At 37.2% G+C, this 23,298-nt stretch overlaps 1 protein-coding gene across 5 annotated transcripts in view; it reads right to left on the bottom strand.

Annotated features, from left to right (window-relative positions):
• The window catches only part of LOC149575708 (serine/threonine-protein kinase TOR-like), a 378,229-nt gene that overhangs the window by 77,301 nt on the left and 277,630 nt on the right, over positions 1-23,298 (bottom strand). For 2 of the 5 annotated variants that reach the window (XM_089815479.1, XM_089815477.1), the window contains 6 exons: positions 1,405-1,488; positions 1,232-1,319; positions 1,071-1,143; positions 835-969; positions 586-756; positions 224-495 (listed from right to left, as the gene is read on the bottom strand). Coding sequence is in view for 4 of the 5 variants with exons in the window: in XM_089815477.1 (XP_089671603.1) it covers positions 1,094-1,143; positions 1,232-1,319; positions 1,405-1,488 (222 nt within the window). In the remaining variant the exon portion in view is untranslated. The remainder of the gene's footprint in view (positions 1-223; positions 496-585; positions 757-834; positions 970-1,070; positions 1,144-1,231; positions 1,320-1,404; positions 1,489-23,298) is intronic. The other 3 variants (XM_089815475.1, XM_089815474.1, XM_089815476.1) reach the window with 2 other exon arrangements.

The following is a 23,298-nucleotide window of genomic DNA, read 5'->3' on the forward strand; positions in this document are numbered from 1 at the left end:
TACAAACGTAATTATACAAATAACAGTCTGTTTCATGCTGTAGAACACCAAAAAGATATGGCACCTTAAGTTGTCAGCAACCTACTTGTGAACTCTAATAAAGTGCAAATATTTAGAAATATAATGAAGTGAATATAACAATAGCCATTGTTCATCAGATTTAACTGTTCGAAAATATAGCTGCAAATTTGTTTTACTTAGACATTCATAGTGAACAACTTACCCAACAAAGCTCTGACACAAATTTTCATGTAATTTTGCTTGAGCAATTAGCTTCTGAACTTGGAATTCAACTGTCAATCCAGGCTCCACTTCACGCGTATCTCCAATACCGAGACCACTCCGATCAACTGAATACAAGGCTGAATTGAGAGGGACAGACCCAGCAGTACCAGATGGGAAATCCTGTCCAGTAAGCTTGTTGCACATACGGGCCATCACAGCCACAGCTCGTTCATTCAGAAACTCGTTTGCATCACCTAAGTGGTTTACTGCCTGCAAATAACCAAATCAAATTGTTTAAAGTCAATTATGTGTAGGAAAGAACCTACAAATACGCTTGACTATAAAATTGAATATCCATGCCTCCAAAAGTTCCCTTTCATGAGCTCCTTGCTGGTGCACATGAGGTGGCGCAGCCATTGACTCATCATCATTTACTACTGGTTGAGCATGAGCACCAGCAAGATTTGACATATGAGGAACTTCATTGATGTTAAACAGACGCCAGTTTATCAAAGGATCATGGACAAATGCCTGCAGCCAGAAATGAGTATCTTAATACATGGAACAAAAAGCCTGGTGTTGTTTACATCAATATGGATGTTATACTACCTCCATCATTGCCATAACACTGTCCTTATTTGACCTAAGGACCTCCATGACATTTTTGCAAGTTGATATAAAATTTCCTTCAATGCCACTGACCCCCATAGCTTTGACAAGCATTCTAGTTAACCTGAACGGCACCTGATTGAAAACATTGAAAGATGCTATGAAGTCTATAAGGCTGACTAGAAGAAACTATCAGAAGAAGTATCTTTACAAAGAGGTCCAAGCACCCAAAATACCTTTTCTGGATATTTTTCTCGATTCATGGAAGCTTCAAAGCAATCCCCAAAATCAATATGTATAATTTTTCCACTGAAACAAATTATAAAATAAAGTTACATATCTTCATAAACAAATATGGAAGTATGAACAAGTTTACTGTAGAAATAAAAAATCATACGTTTTAACACACAGCAAGAAAGAAACCTGAGGCGATGCAACATAAGATTTCTAGGATGTCGATCACCTAAACCCAAGAGATAGCCCACCTGAAAACCAATAGGGTTTTTTTAAGGAAACTATTAACTTGTGAGTTTGAAACAACTTGGATAAAAGGATGACAGGATAACACACCATACTCATAACAGCCAAGCTGCGAGTATAATTTGTTCGACGATAAAGCCAAACTTCAGAAGTTCTGCTTTTTAACCAGAGGACCTGTATCGCAATTAGCATATTAAATTGAAGTTACAACAATGTTAACATACTAAAGTATCATCACAGAAACAAATGGAAAAACATTAAATTCCTGTTTTTCTAAGTTCTGACCACCATACTGTGAGCAACTATGCCATTAGTAGATCATATTGTCATATTATGTTCTAGTTCTACAACCTGTAGCCGTATAATTTGTATGGAAGAGGTTTATAATTATACGACCTGTGAAACAATTAATCTCTATTTTGTATGACCAGAAAATTGCACAAACTCACCTATAATATGTCCTAGTACCATTGTATTATCTACTTTCATTGTTACCATGTACAGCACAATTTCTTCTATGCTTTACCTCCAAATGGTCTATTTTAATGCCCGGGCACCATGCGAGTAGATTTTCTTATTAGTATATGACAAGATTTTGTATACCATACAAAGTCACCACTGGCACACACACAATCATACAAGTGCTTGTACAATCAAAGTTGCATGTCTCCAAAAGTGTGTTGTATGGTACTCATGTGTTACAAAATAATTTGAAGATGACTCAATCAGACAATCTGGAAAACCATTCAAATACACTAAAAAAGTTCATTTAAAGATTGTGTTATAGCATGTTCATGCCATACTTTGTACGGAGTTTAGCTTCATGTCTCATTTAAGCAGTGTGAAATAGTCAAAACAATTATTGTAACTAACAGGGAATTACATTCAGTCACTACTATATGAAGTTCCCAGCATATTCAGCATATTTAATACACAAGTGGTTTTCAAAAAATTGCAAATTTCACTACAGATCAGCAAAAGATAATTCAACTAGATGTTTTTTTAATTTTATAGGTATTAATTCAGATTCACTGATAATTTTCAAAATAGAAGATTTTCAAAATAGCAATTGATAAGACCTTGCAAAAAGAGAGTGATGATATACCAAGACAATCAGAAACAAACGGAAAAGAGAGAAAATGAGAGATACAACTGATGTGTACCAATACTGTAAAAACTCTTTTCTAAGAAAGCCTCACTATTACAGAATGTTGATTGAGGTGGGTAGATATCACTGATTAAAAATTGTATTGGCTAAAGCACATATAGATAAAATGTGTAATAACCCTAACTGGATTAAAACTTCAGTTTCCTTGACTATATAGTGGTTTGACTTTTCGTTAAATACTTTGCATGCAAGCTCTAACACCAATGAAATGAACTCCCAAAGTTTGCTGATTGTCAATTACTTTTTCCACACTTATAAAGGCAAGGCAACTTTCAGTAATATCATGGGTGATGGCCAAGCCAAATCAGACAGTAAGGAAAGAATTACAGATTGTTCATTATGCCAGATGAACACCAAATTATTGAATTTTCTGAACACACACTAACTCTGAAAATTTATTGAAAATGTTAATAACTAAATTCTGATCTTCAACAATACAGATCTGAGGGAAGGCAAAATCAATCCTCAAAGATATTATTACTTTACCAGTAAAATTCCTTGAGCAAATACAGCATTGCTCTTATCAGCTAGATGAAATGCCCATGCACAAGCTGCTTTCCTGGAGCAAATTGCAGATGCTAACTAAGGCTGCCCCTCGACCCCGCCAGGGGCGTTGCCCCTTGGACCCCCAGTCGTTGTAGATATCAGTCGTGGAAGTCTGACCAGTTGAGAAGAGTTGAAGTTGCTGCAAGCATGGACTTTTTGTGTACCAGAGGCAGTGGGAGCAGGTGTTGGCTGTGAGGCTGTCTTGGTGGATGCGTAGAGAGCTCGGGAGGAGCTGATCATCCAGTTGGAGGCAGTGCAGCGACACTTGGCTCAGGGTACCGAGGCATTGAAAATAGAGAAAGCAGCATAGGTGGCTATCAAGGTCAGCTTGAGGAGACAGTGTTGTGTTAGCAGAGGCTACAAGCACGGGACGAAGGTGACAGTGATGTGTCAGAAGCAGATCTCTCTTGTTGTAGTCACTCTGTTAATGTATTTTGTTTGTTAATTTGTCTAAGATATTTTGTCAGTCATTAGGAGACGACTTTTCTTTTTGGGGGGGATGGTGTTAGCCGATTGGATGGTTCCGGCGGTATTTTGTATTCTGTAGCCGATGGTCCGGCGATGTTTCTGTATTCTGTAGCCGACGGATTGATTGTCGTTGGTGTTTTGTATTTTGTAGCCAACGAGTAAATAGTTTGTAGCGGATGTAATGTTGTGGCCGACGAACTCCTTCGGGAAGGTTCGGCGGTAGTATTTATATCCCATCTGGGATCATTGTAAAGCATCATTCATCTACTATTGCGAATAATAATATAAGTTTTGTTGTTCATGTTCTATTGTCTGTATGCGTTCATTTTCTTTACCTGTACGGTAAACAATAACTCTCAAAATACTCATCATTTAAATATGCCGTCTGAAATAGGAGTCATACCTATTATTTCTCCATGTGACCAAATGCACTTTCCAAAAATAGAAAGGCTCCATCTCGATCAACACCAACTTACCATAAATAGTAAGTACACAAAACTAAGCCCAAACAAATTCCGATCTGAGACAAACAAAGACCAACTTGTAGCTTACTGAAATGTGGAGAAAATAAGACCCTCCCAAGGCAAGCCACTGCCACAGAAGACCCTCTATCCACAATAATTAGCCTACGAGGATCACAATAATAGGCTAATCCCTGAAACTTTGATGTCGACAAAATTGGGGACATTACAACCCTCCCTCCCCAAGATTGCTTGTCCTCAAGCAATTTGACAATACAATGAACTCCAACCTCCACCTAGATCCCAAATGAAGAAGTACATGGCATCCCAGTCAACACTGAACGAACTGCATGCCAATATCATCAAGACCATCAACATGTCCTGCAACATAGCACCCAAAACTTGTGTTGCTGATGTAGAAGTCAGAATGTCACCAGAAGGAAACTCCATAAAATATTTGTGCATCCTCTTCTTCCCTGTATGCACCCACATAATATAAATTGGAATAGATCCTGATCACCACCAATAATCCCTAAAAAAGACGTAGCTACAGGAGAGCCATATGCACTCATGCCAACTGCATAAACAATAGGTGTAGCCACACCAAAATTTGTGAATGCAGGAACATCACCAATTGCTGCAACAAAAAACCAAATCTGTAGTTGGTGAAAACCGAGTCCAACTCCACTTAGGTGAATGATCAACATCAACCTCAAATAGTGGATTGTCATAAGATCATGTTGCATCCATGTCAAACATAGGATTGTCCATGAAGTGAACATCAACACTATGTTGATCGATAGTATAACATGATTTTGCCACTACATCACTCACCTCATCATCAATAACAAGCATACTATCTTCAAAGCACACATCTACAACCACATGCATACTGCTAAACTCCTCACTAGATGGCTCAATTGACACAGATGCAGTTGTTGATATGATAGTATCCTCGAATGCTCTCGCTCCCACTATCGCTACATCGCCAACATATACATGATCCTGGGAACTCATGCCAACAATCGCATCATCTGCCTCAACCTAACATGAATTCTCATCACATTCCTCCTCTATTGTTCCCAACTCACGTGATGTCTCATTAGAAATGTTCCACATATTTGTAGCCACAACTATATCATTACATTGTGCTCTTCAAAGAAGCGATGTGATGCTTTGCTCAAATCTCAAACTCAAAATCAATTGGGTCATCTTTTTGTGATTTTGATTCAACTCATTCACTAGCACATCCAACTATTTCACAATACCCTGTATGTCAGATTCTCCATCCCTAGTATTACATCCCAATTGTTGATCTAATTTGAAATATAGCCATTGAGGTTCACATGAAGTTAGTTGGTAGTTTAATTTGTTATAATCTGGCAAAATGGTAAGAGAGTTAATTGTTATAATTTCAAGTGAAGATAACATGCTAGTTGATTGTTAATCACGAATTCATGAAATTGAGAAGATGGTTAACCGTTATGAATAGTTATGATTAAATAATTCATTATGATAATATAATTTAATTGCAAGGAAATTCCTTGCAGGAAACATGTCAAAGGGGGTGAAAGCATTGTTAGAAAAGAATTAGGCAAGAGCATCACCATCACTAGGTAGATGGGTAGAGGATCTAGCAACTTGAAACAGGATACATCTGTGGAACCGCATGAGTTATTTAAATAATTAATTTAATTAAAAATAATTGGGTTAAAATATAAAACATATCTCAAAGGATTTTAATTTATCTTTCATCATATTATTTTAATAAATATTTAATTACGTGCATTTAAATATAAAAAATGATTTGGCACCAATATAGTTTAATAATTTAATAGAGTGATCTTACATGTACATATAAAATTGTAATAATGTTCGAATTTTAAACTTCCTATTCTATTCTTTCCTTTTAATATTTTTGCTTTTAATCAATTAACACTTGTCATGATTAATTGATTTTATATTTGGCAATTTGAGTTGTCTTAATCTTTCCAACTTCTCTTTCAACCTTTTATTTTCTTTTCCCTCTTTATTTCTCTCCTTTTTCAATTCGAATTTATGATGTATTCGAAGAGTCTTCTTGAAAACTGTAGGTAGCCGAAGAGCCAAGCAACCATTTTTATGGAGTTTCAATGATTGTATTTGCCATAACCTATTCCTCTCTACATTCGGTGGCTCTTCTTTTATCTGCTTATACATTTGAACAAAGGGAGGAGAACTTGAGATTATTACCGGCTTTATTAACTTGTTTCCCTGTCTTCATTTCACCTTCATGGCTTTTTCTATCCACGGGTTTAGTGCCCAGTCTATCTTTTCTAGCTGTGGAAGCAAGGAGTAGTCTGTATAAATTACGTAAGATATATTGAGTTCCGCCAAAACATGTTTAAAATCCATTAATTCCTTTGTTCATAGAGCTATGCCAATTGGTGTCCTATTATATTCATCTTTCCATGTAAAACTAAATACTGTTGCCAAATCAAATTCAGACTCAATGGAGTATGCATTTTTATAGTTTTCTAGTTGGAATTACTTTTACTCTTGGCTTGGCTTTCTTTCATAAAATATCGTCCATGGCTCCTATTGTGGATCAGCTATTCTTGTCTAGCGTTTGATTTGTGTACAGGTCCTTCACTTCTCGTATAGTATATACACCGTTAGACATTTAAAGTGTTTTCTAGTGAATGTCTTACCTCATACTCCAAATTGAGGGTGATCAACATGTAATGTTTAATGAGAAGCTTAGAATGAGATAAAGATCTATGGATTTATAAATGAACAGATATTTTACGTTTAAAAGTCCGCAGATTGGATTTGACATGACAGCGACCTTAAAATGGTTTTAGCTTTAACTGGCCAGCTTGAACCACGTACTGACGATTTAAGAATAGGGCATGCTTGATGTATCTTATTGAGTTAGGTTGTTACCTTGAATGAATCTTACGTTGTTTGTCTTGCAAACTCGATACATGTTCTTCGGAGTTATGGACCCACGTTTTTCAATTATAAACTTGTATTGTTCTTGAAAGTATCTTACATTTTGGTGTATAACGGTCTTATAGCATGCCACTTGGGATTTACATCAGGCTTCAATCTAGCCCATTAAACTTTGTTTTCCCTGTATGTATCTGAAATTTGTTGTAATACGTTACTGTGAATGCTCCTTGGATTTTGCAACTTTAATTTCATTTTTTAAAGAATTATTAAACCTATGAGTGACAGAAAAGAATTGATTGTTAATGGAAGTAATGAATCAAATACAAAAGAAGTCTTAAATGATGTGATACATCCCAAATTGTTGAACCTTGAAGATTCATGAAAACCTTCTTCTTAACCTCTTTATTTTCAGTTAATTAGTATCAGATAAAAAGAGTTTCAAATGGTATCAAGAACCTATATGAATGTTGCCGATCTCATGAAAAAGTTTTATTTTTGTCACATTTCCTTATAAAAGATAAAAGAGTAGTTTGCTCATAATTTTCCATAATACTGAGGAGTTCAACGGCATGATGCCATAAAATTGGTGAAGAGATATACATAATAACAAGGTGATTATAATCTTTAAGATACCTAGGATTCACCTAGACATTGAAGCCACAGAAGGGTGAAGAGGTGAAATTAAACCTGCAAGAATCAATAATGAAATCAGATTTGAATATTAATTAATAGCTCATGCATGATTTCGTTAAATGTAATATTGTACTGTCAAGTCAAGAGAGGTGTCTAGATACCAGGATGCTCAGCTAATGACAAGATGACCCCTGGCCATGCCAGGTAGGGAGGGCCTTTCTCATTAGAGATCGTGTGGGGATAAGATTTGGTCCAAGGTTGGGTTGTGAAGCCCCTGGCAATGTTTCATCTCTCCATAAGTTACTGGACGTGTATCGGACAAAGATAAGTCATACATTCAATTGGTTGTCGAAAACAGGTATTATCACTTTTATGATTAATATGCAAAAAAGTAAGATTAATTGAGTTATTTCATCATTACACCTAGATGCAAGAGATAGATTTATGGATTGTTTTTCATTTATATGAATATCAAATATACATATATTTCCTAATCTTGAGTTACTATCACAGTTAAGTAATCGGAAGGAAAGGAATCTAAAATTGATTGAGTGATGACTGGAACCCTAAATGATACAATGGTATCAGGAGCCCTAATTGAATCCGTGGTATTGGAAGCCCTATTTGAATCAGTGATAACGAAAGCCCAAAAAGATTACAGTGGTAAGTGATGCCCTAATTTTATATAGTGGTATTTAAAGATAATCGTCATTTGATTTGATTTGACAATGTTGGATAGAAGTCGTTTTGTGATATTGCTATAGAGGTATTTGTGGACTAACCTGGGTGGTTGCAGAAGCATCCCTAGTTTTGATTTCGATCTAAGTTTCCATGGTATGTGGATTTCAATCTCTGTAGTAATTTCATTTGATGGTGTTTCAAATTTTTAGTTAAGACATTTTGTCTAATTGATTCTAACGGTAAATCTTATTCACATGAATATAAATGATATTACTGTCTTCCTATGAAATGAAGTAATAACTGATTTTCTATGAATGTGTTAGTTCTTAATTAAGACTCGGGAAAACCAGATGTTACACCTAGGCGGAGAAGTACGCCCTCTACGGGTATAATATCTACCTGGAATGAATCTCCTATCACTATCCATGTCACTATACCAATCACCAAATTAATCTAACAATCTCAGATGTAAACACTGACCAAAATAATAACTGAGCAGGTTGGCAAGAAACCGCTCTAATACCACTATTATAACCCTACCTAGATTAAAACTTCAATTTCCTTGACTATATAGTGGTTTGACTTTTCGTCAAATACTTTGCATCCAAGCTCTAACACCAATGATATGAACTCCGAAAGTTTGTTGATTCTCAATTACTTTTTCCACACTTATAAAGGCAAGGCAACTTTCAGTAATATCATGGGTGATGGCCAAGCCAAATCAGACAGTAAGGAAAGAATTACAGATTGTTCATTATGCCAAATGAACACCAAATTATTGAATTTTCTGAACACACACTAACTCCGAAAATTTATTGAAAATGTTAATAACTAAATTCTGATCTTCAACAATACAAATCTGAGGGAAGGCAAAATCAATCCTCAAACATATTATTACTTTACCAGTAAAACTCCTTGAGCAAATACAGCATTGCTCTTATCAGCTAGATGAAATGCCCATGCACAAGCTGCTTTCCTGGAGCTAACTAAGAATTAAGCTGCCCATGTAATTTGTCGAAGTTTGGGCATTCAACTTCAGATTTTCAGCCACACGAGCAATGATGTCAACCCCTAAATAATAAATCGCAGCCTCAGAACTTCAAACACAGGTACAAATATCAGTTCGCAGGCCCTCAATAAATTGCCACAGCCACTCCAATTTGCAGATGCTCCTGTAGATGAGAGACCCTGCCTTAAATGTAACCGCAAGCCCCTAATTCAGAATCGCAAGGCCTACTTATAACTTGCAGCCCTTCCATTGTGTACAAGCATTGCCTATATGGATGTCAAGCACTGCCTATATGGATGTTGGCAGGTATTTATGGTCCAAATGCTGCTACAAGAAAAGGAATTGGCAGCCCCAGCTCACATTCAAGCAATCCAAACCCAGATGCAAGTATAAGGAAACCAACAATAGATTATTGTTTGCCTCAACCAAGGATAATTTCTCCAACTGCAAAAAACTTCTTAGAGATAGACAAGAACAGTAGAGAAGCAAGGCAATTTGCTTTACCTCAGCAGAAAAATTGCAAGACAATTCCTCAGAATAATTTCCAGAACACTATCCACAGTACTTCAGCTATGGATCGCATACACAATCCAGAATTCAGACCCTTATACTTCAGCAAGGGCACAAAAATCAGAGCTCAGAAAAAGCCACAAAGGCAACAAAAGCATATAAATATTCAAACATGCTTTTCTCCACAAATGGGCTTGTATTTATAACCTCCAAATCCCTTTTTGTTGCCAAAAAGTAACTTCACTCGAGAAGCTTTACCACACAACATTAATTAGAAGCTTCCTTTAGATTCTCTCACTTGGCTTTACTTATTAATAAATGACACTTTTCAATGATAACTCAACTGTCAACTTAAGTGAAATTATAAAGTTAAATTATAGCTTATAATAAGCCATTTAATAATTATTAATAATTTGTCCACTAAAAATGTAATAACTCCCAAAATACTCATCATTTAAATATGTCATCTGAAATAGGAGTCATACCTATTATTTCTCCATGTGACCAAATGCACTTTCCAAAAATAGAAAGGGTTCATTTTGATCAACACCAACTTACCACAAATAGTAAGTACACAAAACTAAGCCAAAACAAAGTCCGATCTAAGCCAAATGAAAACCAGCTTATTGCTTACTAAAATGTGGAGAAGATAAGACCCTCCCAAGCCAAGTCACTTCCATAGAAGACCCTCTATCCAAAATAATTAGCCTACGAGGATCACAATAATAGGCTAATCCATGAAACTTTGATGCCAATGAAATTAGGGACATTACAAAATGATCCAAGTTTCAAAATTTAATTTCTAAGACTGAACTTTATTTAGCAAGAACGGTATCTAACAGCTAATTAAATATAAAAGATATTATACTCTAGTACATGTACTAAGCAATCGCTATCACTTATACTCCTAGTGATTTTTCATTATCATTTAGAGTTCCCTGTTCAAGACTTTCAATATCAAAACCAACCATAAATGTTATATTAGAAATATGGCAATTGAAACATTATAAGAAGATAAGTTGACAAGCAAATAAAAAGTGAATTACTCAACAAAGCAAATAGAAAACTCACAAAAGAATATGTAGTAAATGCTCAACAACATTGTATCCTCAATCTTATTAAAAGCAAATTGATGCGAGCTACAAGAGCTTTTGAATTGTACATGATTGGGCTTACCAAAGGAGATTTTTAATTGCGCAACTTTGTGTTTAGTTGGAATTTGAGATTTCATCTCTTTAAAACATTAAGGATGTTGTTGGTGAAGTTATAAAATAGCCAAAGGGTAGATTAGCATGTAGTCAATAATTATTATGTAGCCGAAGAGTAGAATTAATTATTTCCGAATGGGTGTGACAGTTGAGTCACCCCTTCGAAATGGTATATGTACACTGTCCGAAATGGACTTTGGATCGTTGTTGTAATCATCATGGGAAGCACCATGTACTCTCTTCAGCATATATGCGAATAATAAAAGGAGTACTACTGTGTTACATGTTCTTGTCTATTGTCTGTATGCATTAAACTATTTATCCCATATGGTAAACATTTGGTGCCGTTGCCCCATGGACCTAGAACGAAGGTAGAAGAATGAAGACTAATGACCAATCAGCTTAACAAGAATAAGACTAAGATAAATGAAAGATAAAATACACACCGTACAAGAGAATTTAATTTTAGTACAACAGGTCGAGCGCAGACTGAGGTTTCAGCAGATTATTGACAGACACCGCGGCGGTGAAAGGGCATAGACAGAGGGAGTGCATTCACCTAGTCGACAAAGGAGCGCCGAGGAATTGCTAGAAGAGATTTGACAGCGGTTGAATTTGGTGGAAGAAATAAGGGAGAAATTCCTTGACTTGCATACGTCGAGGGTAGAGAATCCAGACGGAAGGGAAGTAACTCACACAGCTTGGAGCACCGAGGGAGCACGAGCGTGGAGTGAACTCTTCGTCCGTGATACACCTCCCGGACGAACAACTTTTCTTGAGGAAAACCCTTTTTCACCAAGTAATGCGGCTGTTGGAAATAAGACAACTGTCCGAAACGGTGTTAGAGTGCAGAACAGTGCAGGTGTACAAAACAGCGCAGGTGTGCAGAACAGCGCGAGTGTGCAAAACAATGCAGGAGTGCAAAATAGCATAGGTAGACAACAAGTACCTCAAACTCAAATAATAGTGGCTGGACCAAAGGAAAAAATGCCAAAATTTGATGGTGATGGAACGGCCGATCCAATTAGACACTGTAAGACATGTAAAACAATTTGGACGGCGAATGGTGTAACCGACACAAATGAGTGGGTCCAAAAAATCCCAGCAACTCTAAGGTGTGAGCAATTGATTGATTTGCCGATGCCGATCCCCAAAAATTAACTACATGGGCGGGAGTTAAAAAGGAGTTTATTACTGAGTTTCAATTTTTGCGAGATGACAATGAGATCGTAGCAGAAATATACACCACAAAGCAAGGGAAAAATGAAACAGTATGTGTATATGCCAAAAAACTAAAAGAATTTATAAATAAAATGGAAAGTAAGCCGACAGATGAGCTGAAAAAGCGATGGTTCATTGAAGGACTACCCTCGGAGTTAAGGAAGAAAATGAAGATTATGCCGCCATCATCATACACTGAAGTGTACAATCGAGCAATGGACTTAGAGAGTGAATAGAAAATGAAAAAGAAAAAGAAAAGTAGCTCATTCAGCTCAGATGACTCGTCTTCAGAAGGAGATAGCAATGGTGACGAAAAGGACAATAAAAAGGTCCGAGCTCTCTAGAAGGATATGATCAGAATGATGAAAAAATTTAAGAATATGCAAAAAGAGACGAACGGAAATGAGCTATGGTGTACAAAATGCAAGAGAGAAGGTCAGACAAAGGGATCCTGCCCGAAAAACCAATTCTGTGATCTCTGTCAAATTATAGGACATTCCACAAAAAAATGCCCCTTCAATATGAAAACAAGAGGGCATCAACAAGTGCTCCTGACACAGGAAGCTTCCACGTCAGGAGGGAACAGAAACAACAGAAGGGGACAAAACAACAATACCAACAATAATAATGGGGGTTGCAGCCAAATTCAATATGATGCGAACGGCTGCCCGATGGTTCAATGCTGAGTATGCAATTTGTGGGGCCACTTTGCACAGAATTGTACATCAACAAATGCACCAAATTTGTTATGCAGATGGTGTGGTCCTGGAGATCATGAAGATGCCAAGTGCCTGAAATCAGGAGTGAATTTGATTAGCATCGGTGCAGACGAAGAAGTCTTGGCAATCACCTATAAACAAGCAAAACTACACTCCAACTCAATGGAAGAAAAGAGGACATTGGAAGAAGCACGGGCGGAAATTGAGAAAGCAACGCAGGTAGAGAAATCACAATTGAAGGACACTATCGATACCTCAACGAGGAACTGCGCAGAACAAAACATCATAAGGCAAATATTACAAAACTAAAATACCAGTCAAGTTAAATGATTTGATCCTCACAATGCCTCAACTACGGACAACACTCACAAACATAGCCCCAACTGGTAAACTACCAGGAGAACATGGAAAGGGAAAAGGAAAGCAGAGCAAGTGTAGCGGACCCAATGCTGCTAGACCTCACATTTGGACGACATCCGATGGTCGTAGAGATGGGTATATTAGGAACAGTCCTTTCAAACACAATTGTGGATGGAGGTTCTGGGGTAAATGTCCTACCAGAAGATACCTGGAAGAAGTTGGGACAACCAAAGTTGCGGCCACCTACGTTCCAATTACTAACGGCAGACCAATACAGCATTAAACCTCTCGGGATCCTGATGGCACAACCAATGACTATTGGAACACAGTCGTTCTTACTCCACTTCGTCATCATCCCACTGAAAAGAATAGGGTACGATGCCATTCTTGGATAGAGGTGGTTGGTGCAAGCAAAGGTAAAACATGATTGGAAACGAAACACCCTATCCATGGAGCGTGGAGGCAGAAAATTCATTATTGACTTGCATACAAAAATCGTGGGAGAAGAAGTTGGATCATCCGATTCAAAAGGAGAAGACAAAGGAAAGAAGCAGATGGAACCAGATGAGGAAGTTGTCCTATGGTTGGAAGGTGGATCAAAGGACGATGATCTAAACTCAGTGAATGGACTATTTCACTGGCAGATGGAGGATTATGAACTCTTCCCAAGCTGCAACATGTTGGGTGTTGAAGAAGAAAAAGGAAGAAATGAGTTCCCGAAGGAGTATAGTGAACTAAAGGAGGGAGAAGCGCAGGTGGATGAAACACTGGCTCATAAGTTCAGTGAAGATAAGCCGATAAAATATGAAGAGGCCATAGTACAAACCATGAACCTCGGAAATGATATTGAACCAAAAAACATATTGGTGAGAGAAGAGAGAGCTTTGACCCATGCGGAGAAGAGAAGAATACACCGTATGGCTGGAAATTTGGAAGAGACCTGGAGGTGCACCATACGGCAAGCACAAGGCAAGGGAAAAATACCGTAAAGACTAGAGGCTTTGTACGAACAAGGAGCTACCACCGTACAACCTTCTAGAAGTAGGCAAGGAACTATTATACGGCCTAGACAAAGCAACTTTACGGATTTAGGAAAGGACCATATGAACCAGCTAGGGTATCGTACGAACAGGAGTACATCACCACTGTACGGTACATGAACAAAACTGTATAGCCACAGAGGGGGATACACATTACCACACAACACCGTACGGTCAAACAAGGTAACCGTACAGACGACCAGAAGAGGCTACCGTACGGACACATGCACTGTTTGTGAAGGAGAAAGCACCGTACAACCTTTTGTACGGCAGAAGATAAACATAGGGCCGTACAGACATATAAGAGCATTATTGGGAGGAAGAAAGTACCTTACGTCATACGGAGGAGCAATTAAAGCAACAAAAAGACATAGAAACAGCCATATGAAGATATTCTATATGACCATACGGCTAAACATCAAGCACCGTACATTATCAACATACATGAAAGTGAAAAGTGCAAAAGCCATACGACCAAGAAAGAGAAGTTTGGATCGTACGCCCAAGAGTTGACAGAAGTGGTTGTATGGCCCTTGTAGGATCAGTGGGAGAATGAAGGAGGCATTGCTAGACGATCAGTTAGAGGGTTCCAAAAGACAGAACAACCATTATTATAATGGGGGTAGAGGTGACTGATAGAAGGGGACAGGAAGTGTTCCAAAAAAAAAACGATGACAAATCACAATAGTTTAGAATGAGTAACATTTGATACTAAAGGGAAGGAAAAGACATAAAAAAGTAGTAAAACATAAGGCGTTGGCAGAAAGAGTATGGGATCGGAAGAAAATGACAAAAGTGGTGTATTCCATAGACTTTTGTGTAGGTTTGAGAGTGCTAATTTGGTCTTCTTCTTCTTCACCTTTATGGGGGGGAGTTTTTCCTCTTAAGGGGTTTTGTCCTTCTCCCATTTCTCTCTTGTATATACTTGATGTATGTCATAATGGGGGGGTCTTGATTACTCCATCCATCCATGCATCTTGTTTTCATCTCTCTTTTTGGGGGAGGGTTTTTCCCATGAGTTTTTCCCTCTTTCTCCACTTTATGAGAGATTGTATTGCATTACGTACATGGGTACCTAACATGGCCTAGTACCCAGGACCCATCTTGAATTTCATCCTAGTTTTCGTAAGTTTAAGGGCATTCCCCTAAGTTGCACTTAAGGGGGGGTGTTGGTGTAAATAAGTATTTACTATTTACACTTAAGTTTACTTAGGTAAATGCATTATTTTCTTATATTATTTTGTGAGACACTTAGGAGTTTGTGTACCTTTTTGAGTTGTCATGTTGACAACACAAAAGTACGCAACTCTAATTCAACACATGGTTTCTACAACATTGGAGTTTGCATCATTCACTGAGTTGTCATGTAGACAACGCAGTTATTTGCACTCTCTTTTTAGCACAAACAGTCTACAACATTAATTTACGTGATACACCATTGTAGGCTTATCATCTCATCATCGCACTTACTTCTGTGCTTAATGGAGGATAACCCATATCTGGTGGACATGTGCCTGGTTGTATGATTTATCATGTAGCTGATTCTTAGGCATTCTAGATGCATCTCAAAGGCCTTTATATATAGTCACTCCTAGTGTGTACAATCATCACATACAATACAGAGCAATGTATGAGGACATACTCTGATATATTGATTATACTCTTTTTTGGTCTACAGTTGTGCTTGTGTTTGAGTTCTACGATCTTGGGTGAATCTTGCCCTAAGGAAAATTCTTACATGGTATCAGAGCTCTTGGAGAATCTCTCTTCACATAGCCATTTGAGACCATTGTTGCTTTAGCACCTCGGCCCAAATCCGGAGTATTGCAGAAATTAGGAGTGCCTAGAGCTAGAATGGACCTCGTCATTGCATCTAGAACATTGATTCGGTGAAAATTGGCTATAAAGCTACCTACCCTAGGCCAAAGTCGATTGTGAGGCAAAAAAAATTTGCAAACTCGAACCCGATGGACCGATTTTGTGGAATTGGTATGATCATTTCAGATTTGTACATTTAATTTTCAGATCTACTTTTTTTTTTATCTGCATCTCTACTATTTTTTTCGGATTTGCATTATTTTCCGAAATTTTTTTGGCCATCGAGCCATAGGAGAGATTTTTTGTAGGTGAAGATTGATGCTTGCTGGTGCAAATTAGATATTTGCATCACATTCAAAAGGTCAAGAAACTCCCAAATCAGATTTTGTTTCATCCAAATTGGACATCTGAGGTGAAATTTAGAGTCATTTGATTTTTGGAGGCATGGCAGCAATTCAGAGAAAATAATAGCAACAGCAATTTTCAAACATCGATATCTCTCCCATACGGACTCCTTTTTGCGAGCAATTTTTTTTGTTTTGGGGTAGAATTTCGTGATCTACACATTGGTACAAGTGGTTTGAGATCTCTATTCCTGAATTTTTCTGCAACTCACAAATCCTGACTTTTGCCACTTCAAATGCTTAGTACGGGCTCATCTGGACTCCAAATCAGGTTCCATATTTTTTTAAAAGTGCATTTTTTTTTTACTACTTTCCATATCTACAATCAGATTATAGGTTCTGTGGAAAGAAATACTGCTTTCAGAAATAGGCCCTAAATTGGCAAGTGGCTACCAAGTGCCTAAATCATACATTTGGGGGGGTTCTTTGATTTGTTTTGCATCTCTGGGGATTACATTAGTCCATCATAGAAGAGGAAGATTTATTTACCTTGACACCAGATAACTATCAGCAATGGAGTCAATTGGTTATCCCATATCTTAGTCAGCATAATGCACTACCATATGCGAGAGGACTTTTATACGATGAGGACACATGTTCCATCCTTTGTCATGCACTCTTTCTATTTATGGATATGGAGGTTATGGATTCACTTGATGACTTAAAGTCAAAAGATTTATATGATATTTGGATCCATCTTTAGGAGCTTTATAGAGATCTACAAATTCCTCCATTCCTAAAAGATCTTTTACCTCCAGTTGCAGCTACATCCTCTCCAGATGAGATCACACCTCCAAAACTCCTGTTGCTCCTACTGATCCTGTTCTAGCCACAGATGCTTCGGATTCAGTGCAGCAAGACCCTTCATGTCTTCCTACTTTACCTTCATGCGACAACTTCCTTCTTGCCCTTGCAGGCCTGTTTATGGAGTCTCACATTGAAGATGTGGGAGACACTATTGGTGATATTCATCTTCTTTTTGAGGAGACTTCTTCATCTATTGCCACAGTGACCGATTCATGTACTACAGCACAGTAGGGTAAACTTTGTCTTCCAGTTCCTACCTCAGGTGATGACTTCTTCACTGACATTTCAGGTTTGTTCGTAGAGTCACACATAGCAGAATTGGGAGACTTCTTTGATGATATCCCACTTCTCTTTGCTGAGGACAATCCTTTTACAGTTGTTGCGAGGGCTCACTCTCACCCTCATGTCCATTGTCTACATGATCAGTCTTTACAAGCTGATGTGATTGTGGATCCTTATGTACAACAATTGTGGGAGGTCTCTTTGTCATTTGAGGAGACTGTTGGTTCCTTAAAATAGGTTCTACATCACTCCTTGCTCGATCTACACTTCTTCTCAATAGTTTTGGAAGGAGCTATCATCAGTATCAGCACAGGGACACTTGAACAGGTTTCAGAGATACCTTACATCATCAAGATTCTTTCTCCATATAGGGGACGCATCTCCTTTGTACCCTTGCCATTGTTTCTTTCAAAGGGGAGGAACACCATTCAGCGGTCATGGATTAGCTTCTACATTGGAGCATTTCTCACTGGTCGACACCTTACATTTAGGAGGGGGAACTACCTTATCTCCTTCTTCACCTTTATTGGTGGGACTTTTTCCTCTTCAGGGGTTTTGTCCTTCTCTCATTTCTCTCTTGTATATACTTGATGTATGTCGTAATGGGGGGGTCTTGATTACTCCATCCATCCATGCATCCTGTTTTCATCTCTCTTTTTGGGGGAGGGTTTTCCCATGAGGTTTTCCCTCTTTCTCCACTTTATGAGAGACTGCATCGCATTATGTACATGGGTACCTAACATGGCCTAGTGGCCTGGACCCATCTTGCATTTCATCCTAGTTTTCATAAGCTTCAGGGCATTCCCCTAAGTTGCACTTAAGGGGGGGTGTTGGTTTAAATACGTATTTACTATTTACACTTAAGTTTACTCAAGTAAATGCATTATTTTATTATTTTATTTTGTGAGACACTTAGGAGTTTGTGTACCTTTTTGAGTTGTCATGTTAACAACATAGAAGTACGCAACTCTAATTCAACACATGGTGTCTACAACACTGGAGTTTGCATCATTCACTGAGTTGTCACGTACACAACATAGTTATTTGCACTCCCTTTTTAGCACATGTTGTCTACAACATTAATTTGAGTGATCCACCATTGTAGGCTTATCCTCTCATCATCGCACTTACTTCCGTGCTTAATGGAGAATAACTCATATCTGATGGATATGTGCCTGGTTGTATGACTCATCATGTAGCTGATTCTTAGGCATTCTAGATGCATCTCAAAGGCCTTTATATACAAGCACTCCTAGTGTGTACAATCATCACATACAATACAGAGCAATGTATGAAGTCATACTTTGATATATTGATCATACTCTTTTTTGGTCTATAGTTGTGCTTGTGTTCGAGTTCTACGATCTTGGGTGAATCTTTCCCTAAGGCAAATTCTTACATGGTATCAGAGATATACCAAATTCTTACAACCAAGATGGATCGAAATTTGTCCATGATAGACATACCTTCCTTTTGTTGCCATTGGATACGAAAATGACACTTCTTATCAAAGTCCGCTTGATGAAACTCCAGATCAAGGATGTTGCCATCATCTTCAACTTGGAAATCTGAAGGGATCTACAACATATTAAGATCAATTATCTGCTACAAGGTTAATCTGCAGTAGTCCATCTTCATGATGTCAAGTTTTGTCCTCATATCAATCCAGATGTCCTTGATGCAATGAACATGAGTGTAAGTTCTTTTCATTTGAGAATTTATCTCTCGATAGTCAAAGTCAAATTTGGCCTTGAACTTCTTCAAGGTGATCAAGTGCAACTCTGCTTACATGTTCTTTGCTTTAGGCACATAAATGATCGAATAGTTTCCAATAGCCAAAGGTTTGGTTGAGGTAATGCCGAAACCAAGCCTATGCATAGCATGCTGATCACCCTGCACGTCCATGAGCTATCTAGCTAGCTCCATCAAAATAACTTGATCTGTAGCATACCTAGGTAAGGTATACAACTCGCCTTTGAAATATCCAACTCTCAAGTATGTGAAAGTGGGAAACTGAATGAAAATACAGTCGTATTGGTTCACCTTCTCCCATGCCGCATCATATACTCTTTTGATAGATAATTGTTTATTGAACAAGCATCGAAAATGCCCAAAGAAAGCATCTTGGACTCTTCTATAATGAAATTTACTATTTTCCAAGGTGATTTGGCCATAGTGATCCCAAATAGGAACCTAAAGATGATCTCCCTTGGTAGAAAGACCAGAGAAAGATCCCATGGCAGAAGCAATGTAAACTTGGTAAGATTTCATGTACAAGGGTACCAAAGTTCCCACGTTGCCTATCTGCTAGCAAAGTGCAGTGCTGATGAGATCTCTACAAAAGATGTGTTCTTTATTCTCTATGATTTGAAACATGAACTTATACATACATGGCTCGAAATCAGTAGAATCTTTAAGGCCACAAATTTTGTTGAGAAGGATGATGAGATCCTTATATTCTTGTTTAAATTTAGACCGATGAACAGTCTTTAGCCATCTGGAGAAGTTGCTTCTTCTATTGGCTAACCAGTAAAGGATGACATACTTCTGATAATCACCCTTTTGCCCATTGCCAAAGATGATTCCTTGGTCAAATCTGCACATTCTTCTTTTTTTAGGAACCTTGAAGATTTGTTCAATGACCTCAAGATCAAGGCTAATGATAACTTTGCCATTAGTGTCTTTGATAATCTTCATCTTTGGAGCAAACCGTCGTGCACATCCGAGAATGAAATCAAGTTCTATGGCCGCCATAGGAAACGTAGACACCAACTAAATGTTGCTTCTCTTGATACGCTTCATTTTATGACCAATTGGAGTTTCAACTCTCTGTAAAAAATCAGCCACGTCCACATGACCGATCTTTGTGTCCATCACGCTATCCAAAATAGATATGATTGATGGAGCCGCATGAGCCAATTCTTTATCATATTGATATTTCATTTTGCCTTTGGATTTTCATAGTGAGGGCATTTCTTGTACTTGTACTGCAACACAAAAATCCCAAAACATAAATACATCATCAGATGGGATCGCCATACAAGTTGATTTGTGATCAACAAAGATTTGGAAACAAATTGGAGACTTGGTAGATCCAACGAAATGATTTCAAAGAAATCATATGCATATGCAATGGATGAAAATGAAATGAACAGAATGTGGAGTGAAGTGTTATGAAAGTGAAAATATGGAAGATCGAATAAAATGGAATGAAATGAGAATATGTGAAGGTGGAACACAGGGGAATGCATACAAATGAAGATTGCTGATTACAAAAGTGGCTTAGTGTTTTCAAGGCATTATTGTATGAAAAAATGAATATATGTAAGTGCAACATGTAACGGAAGATGACAGGTGAGATGAGATGCGACTGTGGGTGGAGGATGCACTTCAAACGTAAGTGCGAATGGAGGATGAGATGGAAGCCATGGAAAGAAGTGAAAATATGTATTTTCTCATGGAGGCGCAAATGCATATGGAGGGACGGAAATGGAAAATGGAAGAGGGATAATGAGTTTTATAGTCACTTTTGGTGAAAAGGAGAAGTCAAAGTATATGAGAGATGAAAATGACATCTCTTTGACTTTTCAAAATGTGATTTTTAATCAAAATCAGACCTTTTGGATGCAATTGCACATAAGGCATTTCGTTTAATCGCGTCGTGCGAATGGATGTGAAAAGCGAGATGAGTGAAAATGGAAATGGAAAAATGAGATTACATGCATGTGTGGATGGTGAATGAGATGGAAAACATGTAATTTCATTCGTTGAGTGAGAGGTGAGGTGTTGTGACACATAAACAAAATGTGGAACACAATGATGCTTTCGCATAAGGTGAAGCAACAAGTTCTTGGGAAAGAACTTGTGACTTCTCCAAAGTGGAGAAAATTGGCAAGCAAACACAAAACACAAAAACACAAAGAAAAATGTACCTTTGGAAAGTGACTCAAACATGCCAAATGCATAACACTTCAATGCTTAAATTCGAAATTGGGACTTTGGAAAGAACTAAAAACATGAAAATGAACAATTTCTTCATTTTTAAAGGAAAAATGCACTTTCCATGGCAAAGATTTCAACAAGTTGCAATCATCAAGCAATTACGTGCATAAAATCAACAAGATAAACACAAATTAAATAGCAAGAAAGAAAGAGTCCACTTCCATGAAGATTAAGTGCCAAAAATGAAGGAGAAAGATGCTCCAATGTTGAAAAATTCTCTAAAAAACATTTGAACATTTCAACTTTTTACAAATTCGAATTGAAGAGGACAGCAAACAAGGAAAAGTTGATGAAAGATGCCAAAACGTGCCCTAAGATTGCTCTAGAATCCAACAATTTCAAAATGCATGTGCTTGGGACGTTTTTAGCAAAAAAATGTTTTTCACCATGGTGCATGTGCAAATTGATTTGGTGTTTAAACCTCAAATCATGCACTAACACGCCATGGAAACACCAAATAAAGCCAAATCGATTCGGAATGGAGCAAAAAATGGACAAAAAATAGAGTTATTTGCTGATTTCTTCAAAAACGTGCCCTAGTTTGGAGCTTCCAAAAATATTTTTTAGCGTGTTGAATCCATTTTGAATGCAAGAAAACTCATTGCCCATCAAAAATGCCTCAAATGGAAAAGATTTCATGTAAATCCATTAAGAAAATCTCCACTTATGATCAAAATTGTGTTCTTGGAGGGCAAAAACATGTAGTTCTTCAAAATCGGACTTTTTGGAGGCCAAGGCATATATTAAAACATGCTTTAGTATAAAATCGGACCTTTTAGAGTCGAGCATATTTTAAAATGTGCATACAAGCAAAATCGTACTTTTTGGAGGAGGATGCATGTTTTAAAATGTGCATACAAGCAAAATTGGACCTTTTCAAGGAGGATGCATGTTTTAAAATACATCTCACATTTGGATGTAAAGACATAAAAACTTCGCTTTTGATGCAGTGGTATAAAAAAGGTTCACTTATGATAGCCTTTTGATGTAATGATATCAAAAAGGTCCACCAAATGAACTTTATATGCAATGACATGTAAAATGTCCACTTTTGATGATTTTAAGTCATTTAATTCACTTAAATTTATAAAAATGTTACTAAATGGGCCATAAACAATATTTATCTATCATATTTAAAAATATAACATATAAACATCATTTAAAAGTAACATTTAAATAAGCATTTGATTTAAAAATCAAAGATTAAACTGGAACTATATAGTTATATAGTTACTTTAAGTGAAAAATTTAAAAATAACTCAACTTAAAATTATAACATAAAGTGCACTATAGTCACTTTAAGTTAAAAATATAAAGTTGAAGTAACTTAGAAACATAACAAAAAGTGAATATAAGTTATATTTATCAAAAAGTGAAAGTCAAATTAAAAATATAATATCATATTTTTAATTCATGTTGTTGCACCAAAAAGGTCCAGTTTTGAAGCACTAAAATGGTTATATCTTTTGACTGACAACTTCAATTAAGCTCTAGGTTAGACCGAATCGAAAGGAAAAATGAAAGGCATGACATGATCAAAACCAAAAGACAAAAAACCAACAAAAGCAAAGAACAGATGACGAAGGCTTCAAAAAACAAGCAAAGGCTCGACAGAAAACAAAATGAAAAAGACTTGATGAAGGCCTTTAGTAAAAAGATTTAATATATGAATTGAAATGGATCGATCGATCAACATTAAGCAATTGAATATCA

This window comes from Cupressus sempervirens, chromosome 2 (assembly GCF_028749045.1).
Source record: "Cupressus sempervirens isolate cs-2001-9-10 chromosome 2, ASM2874904v1, whole genome shotgun sequence".
NCBI lineage: Eukaryota > Viridiplantae > Streptophyta > Pinopsida > Cupressales > Cupressaceae > Cupressus > Cupressus sempervirens.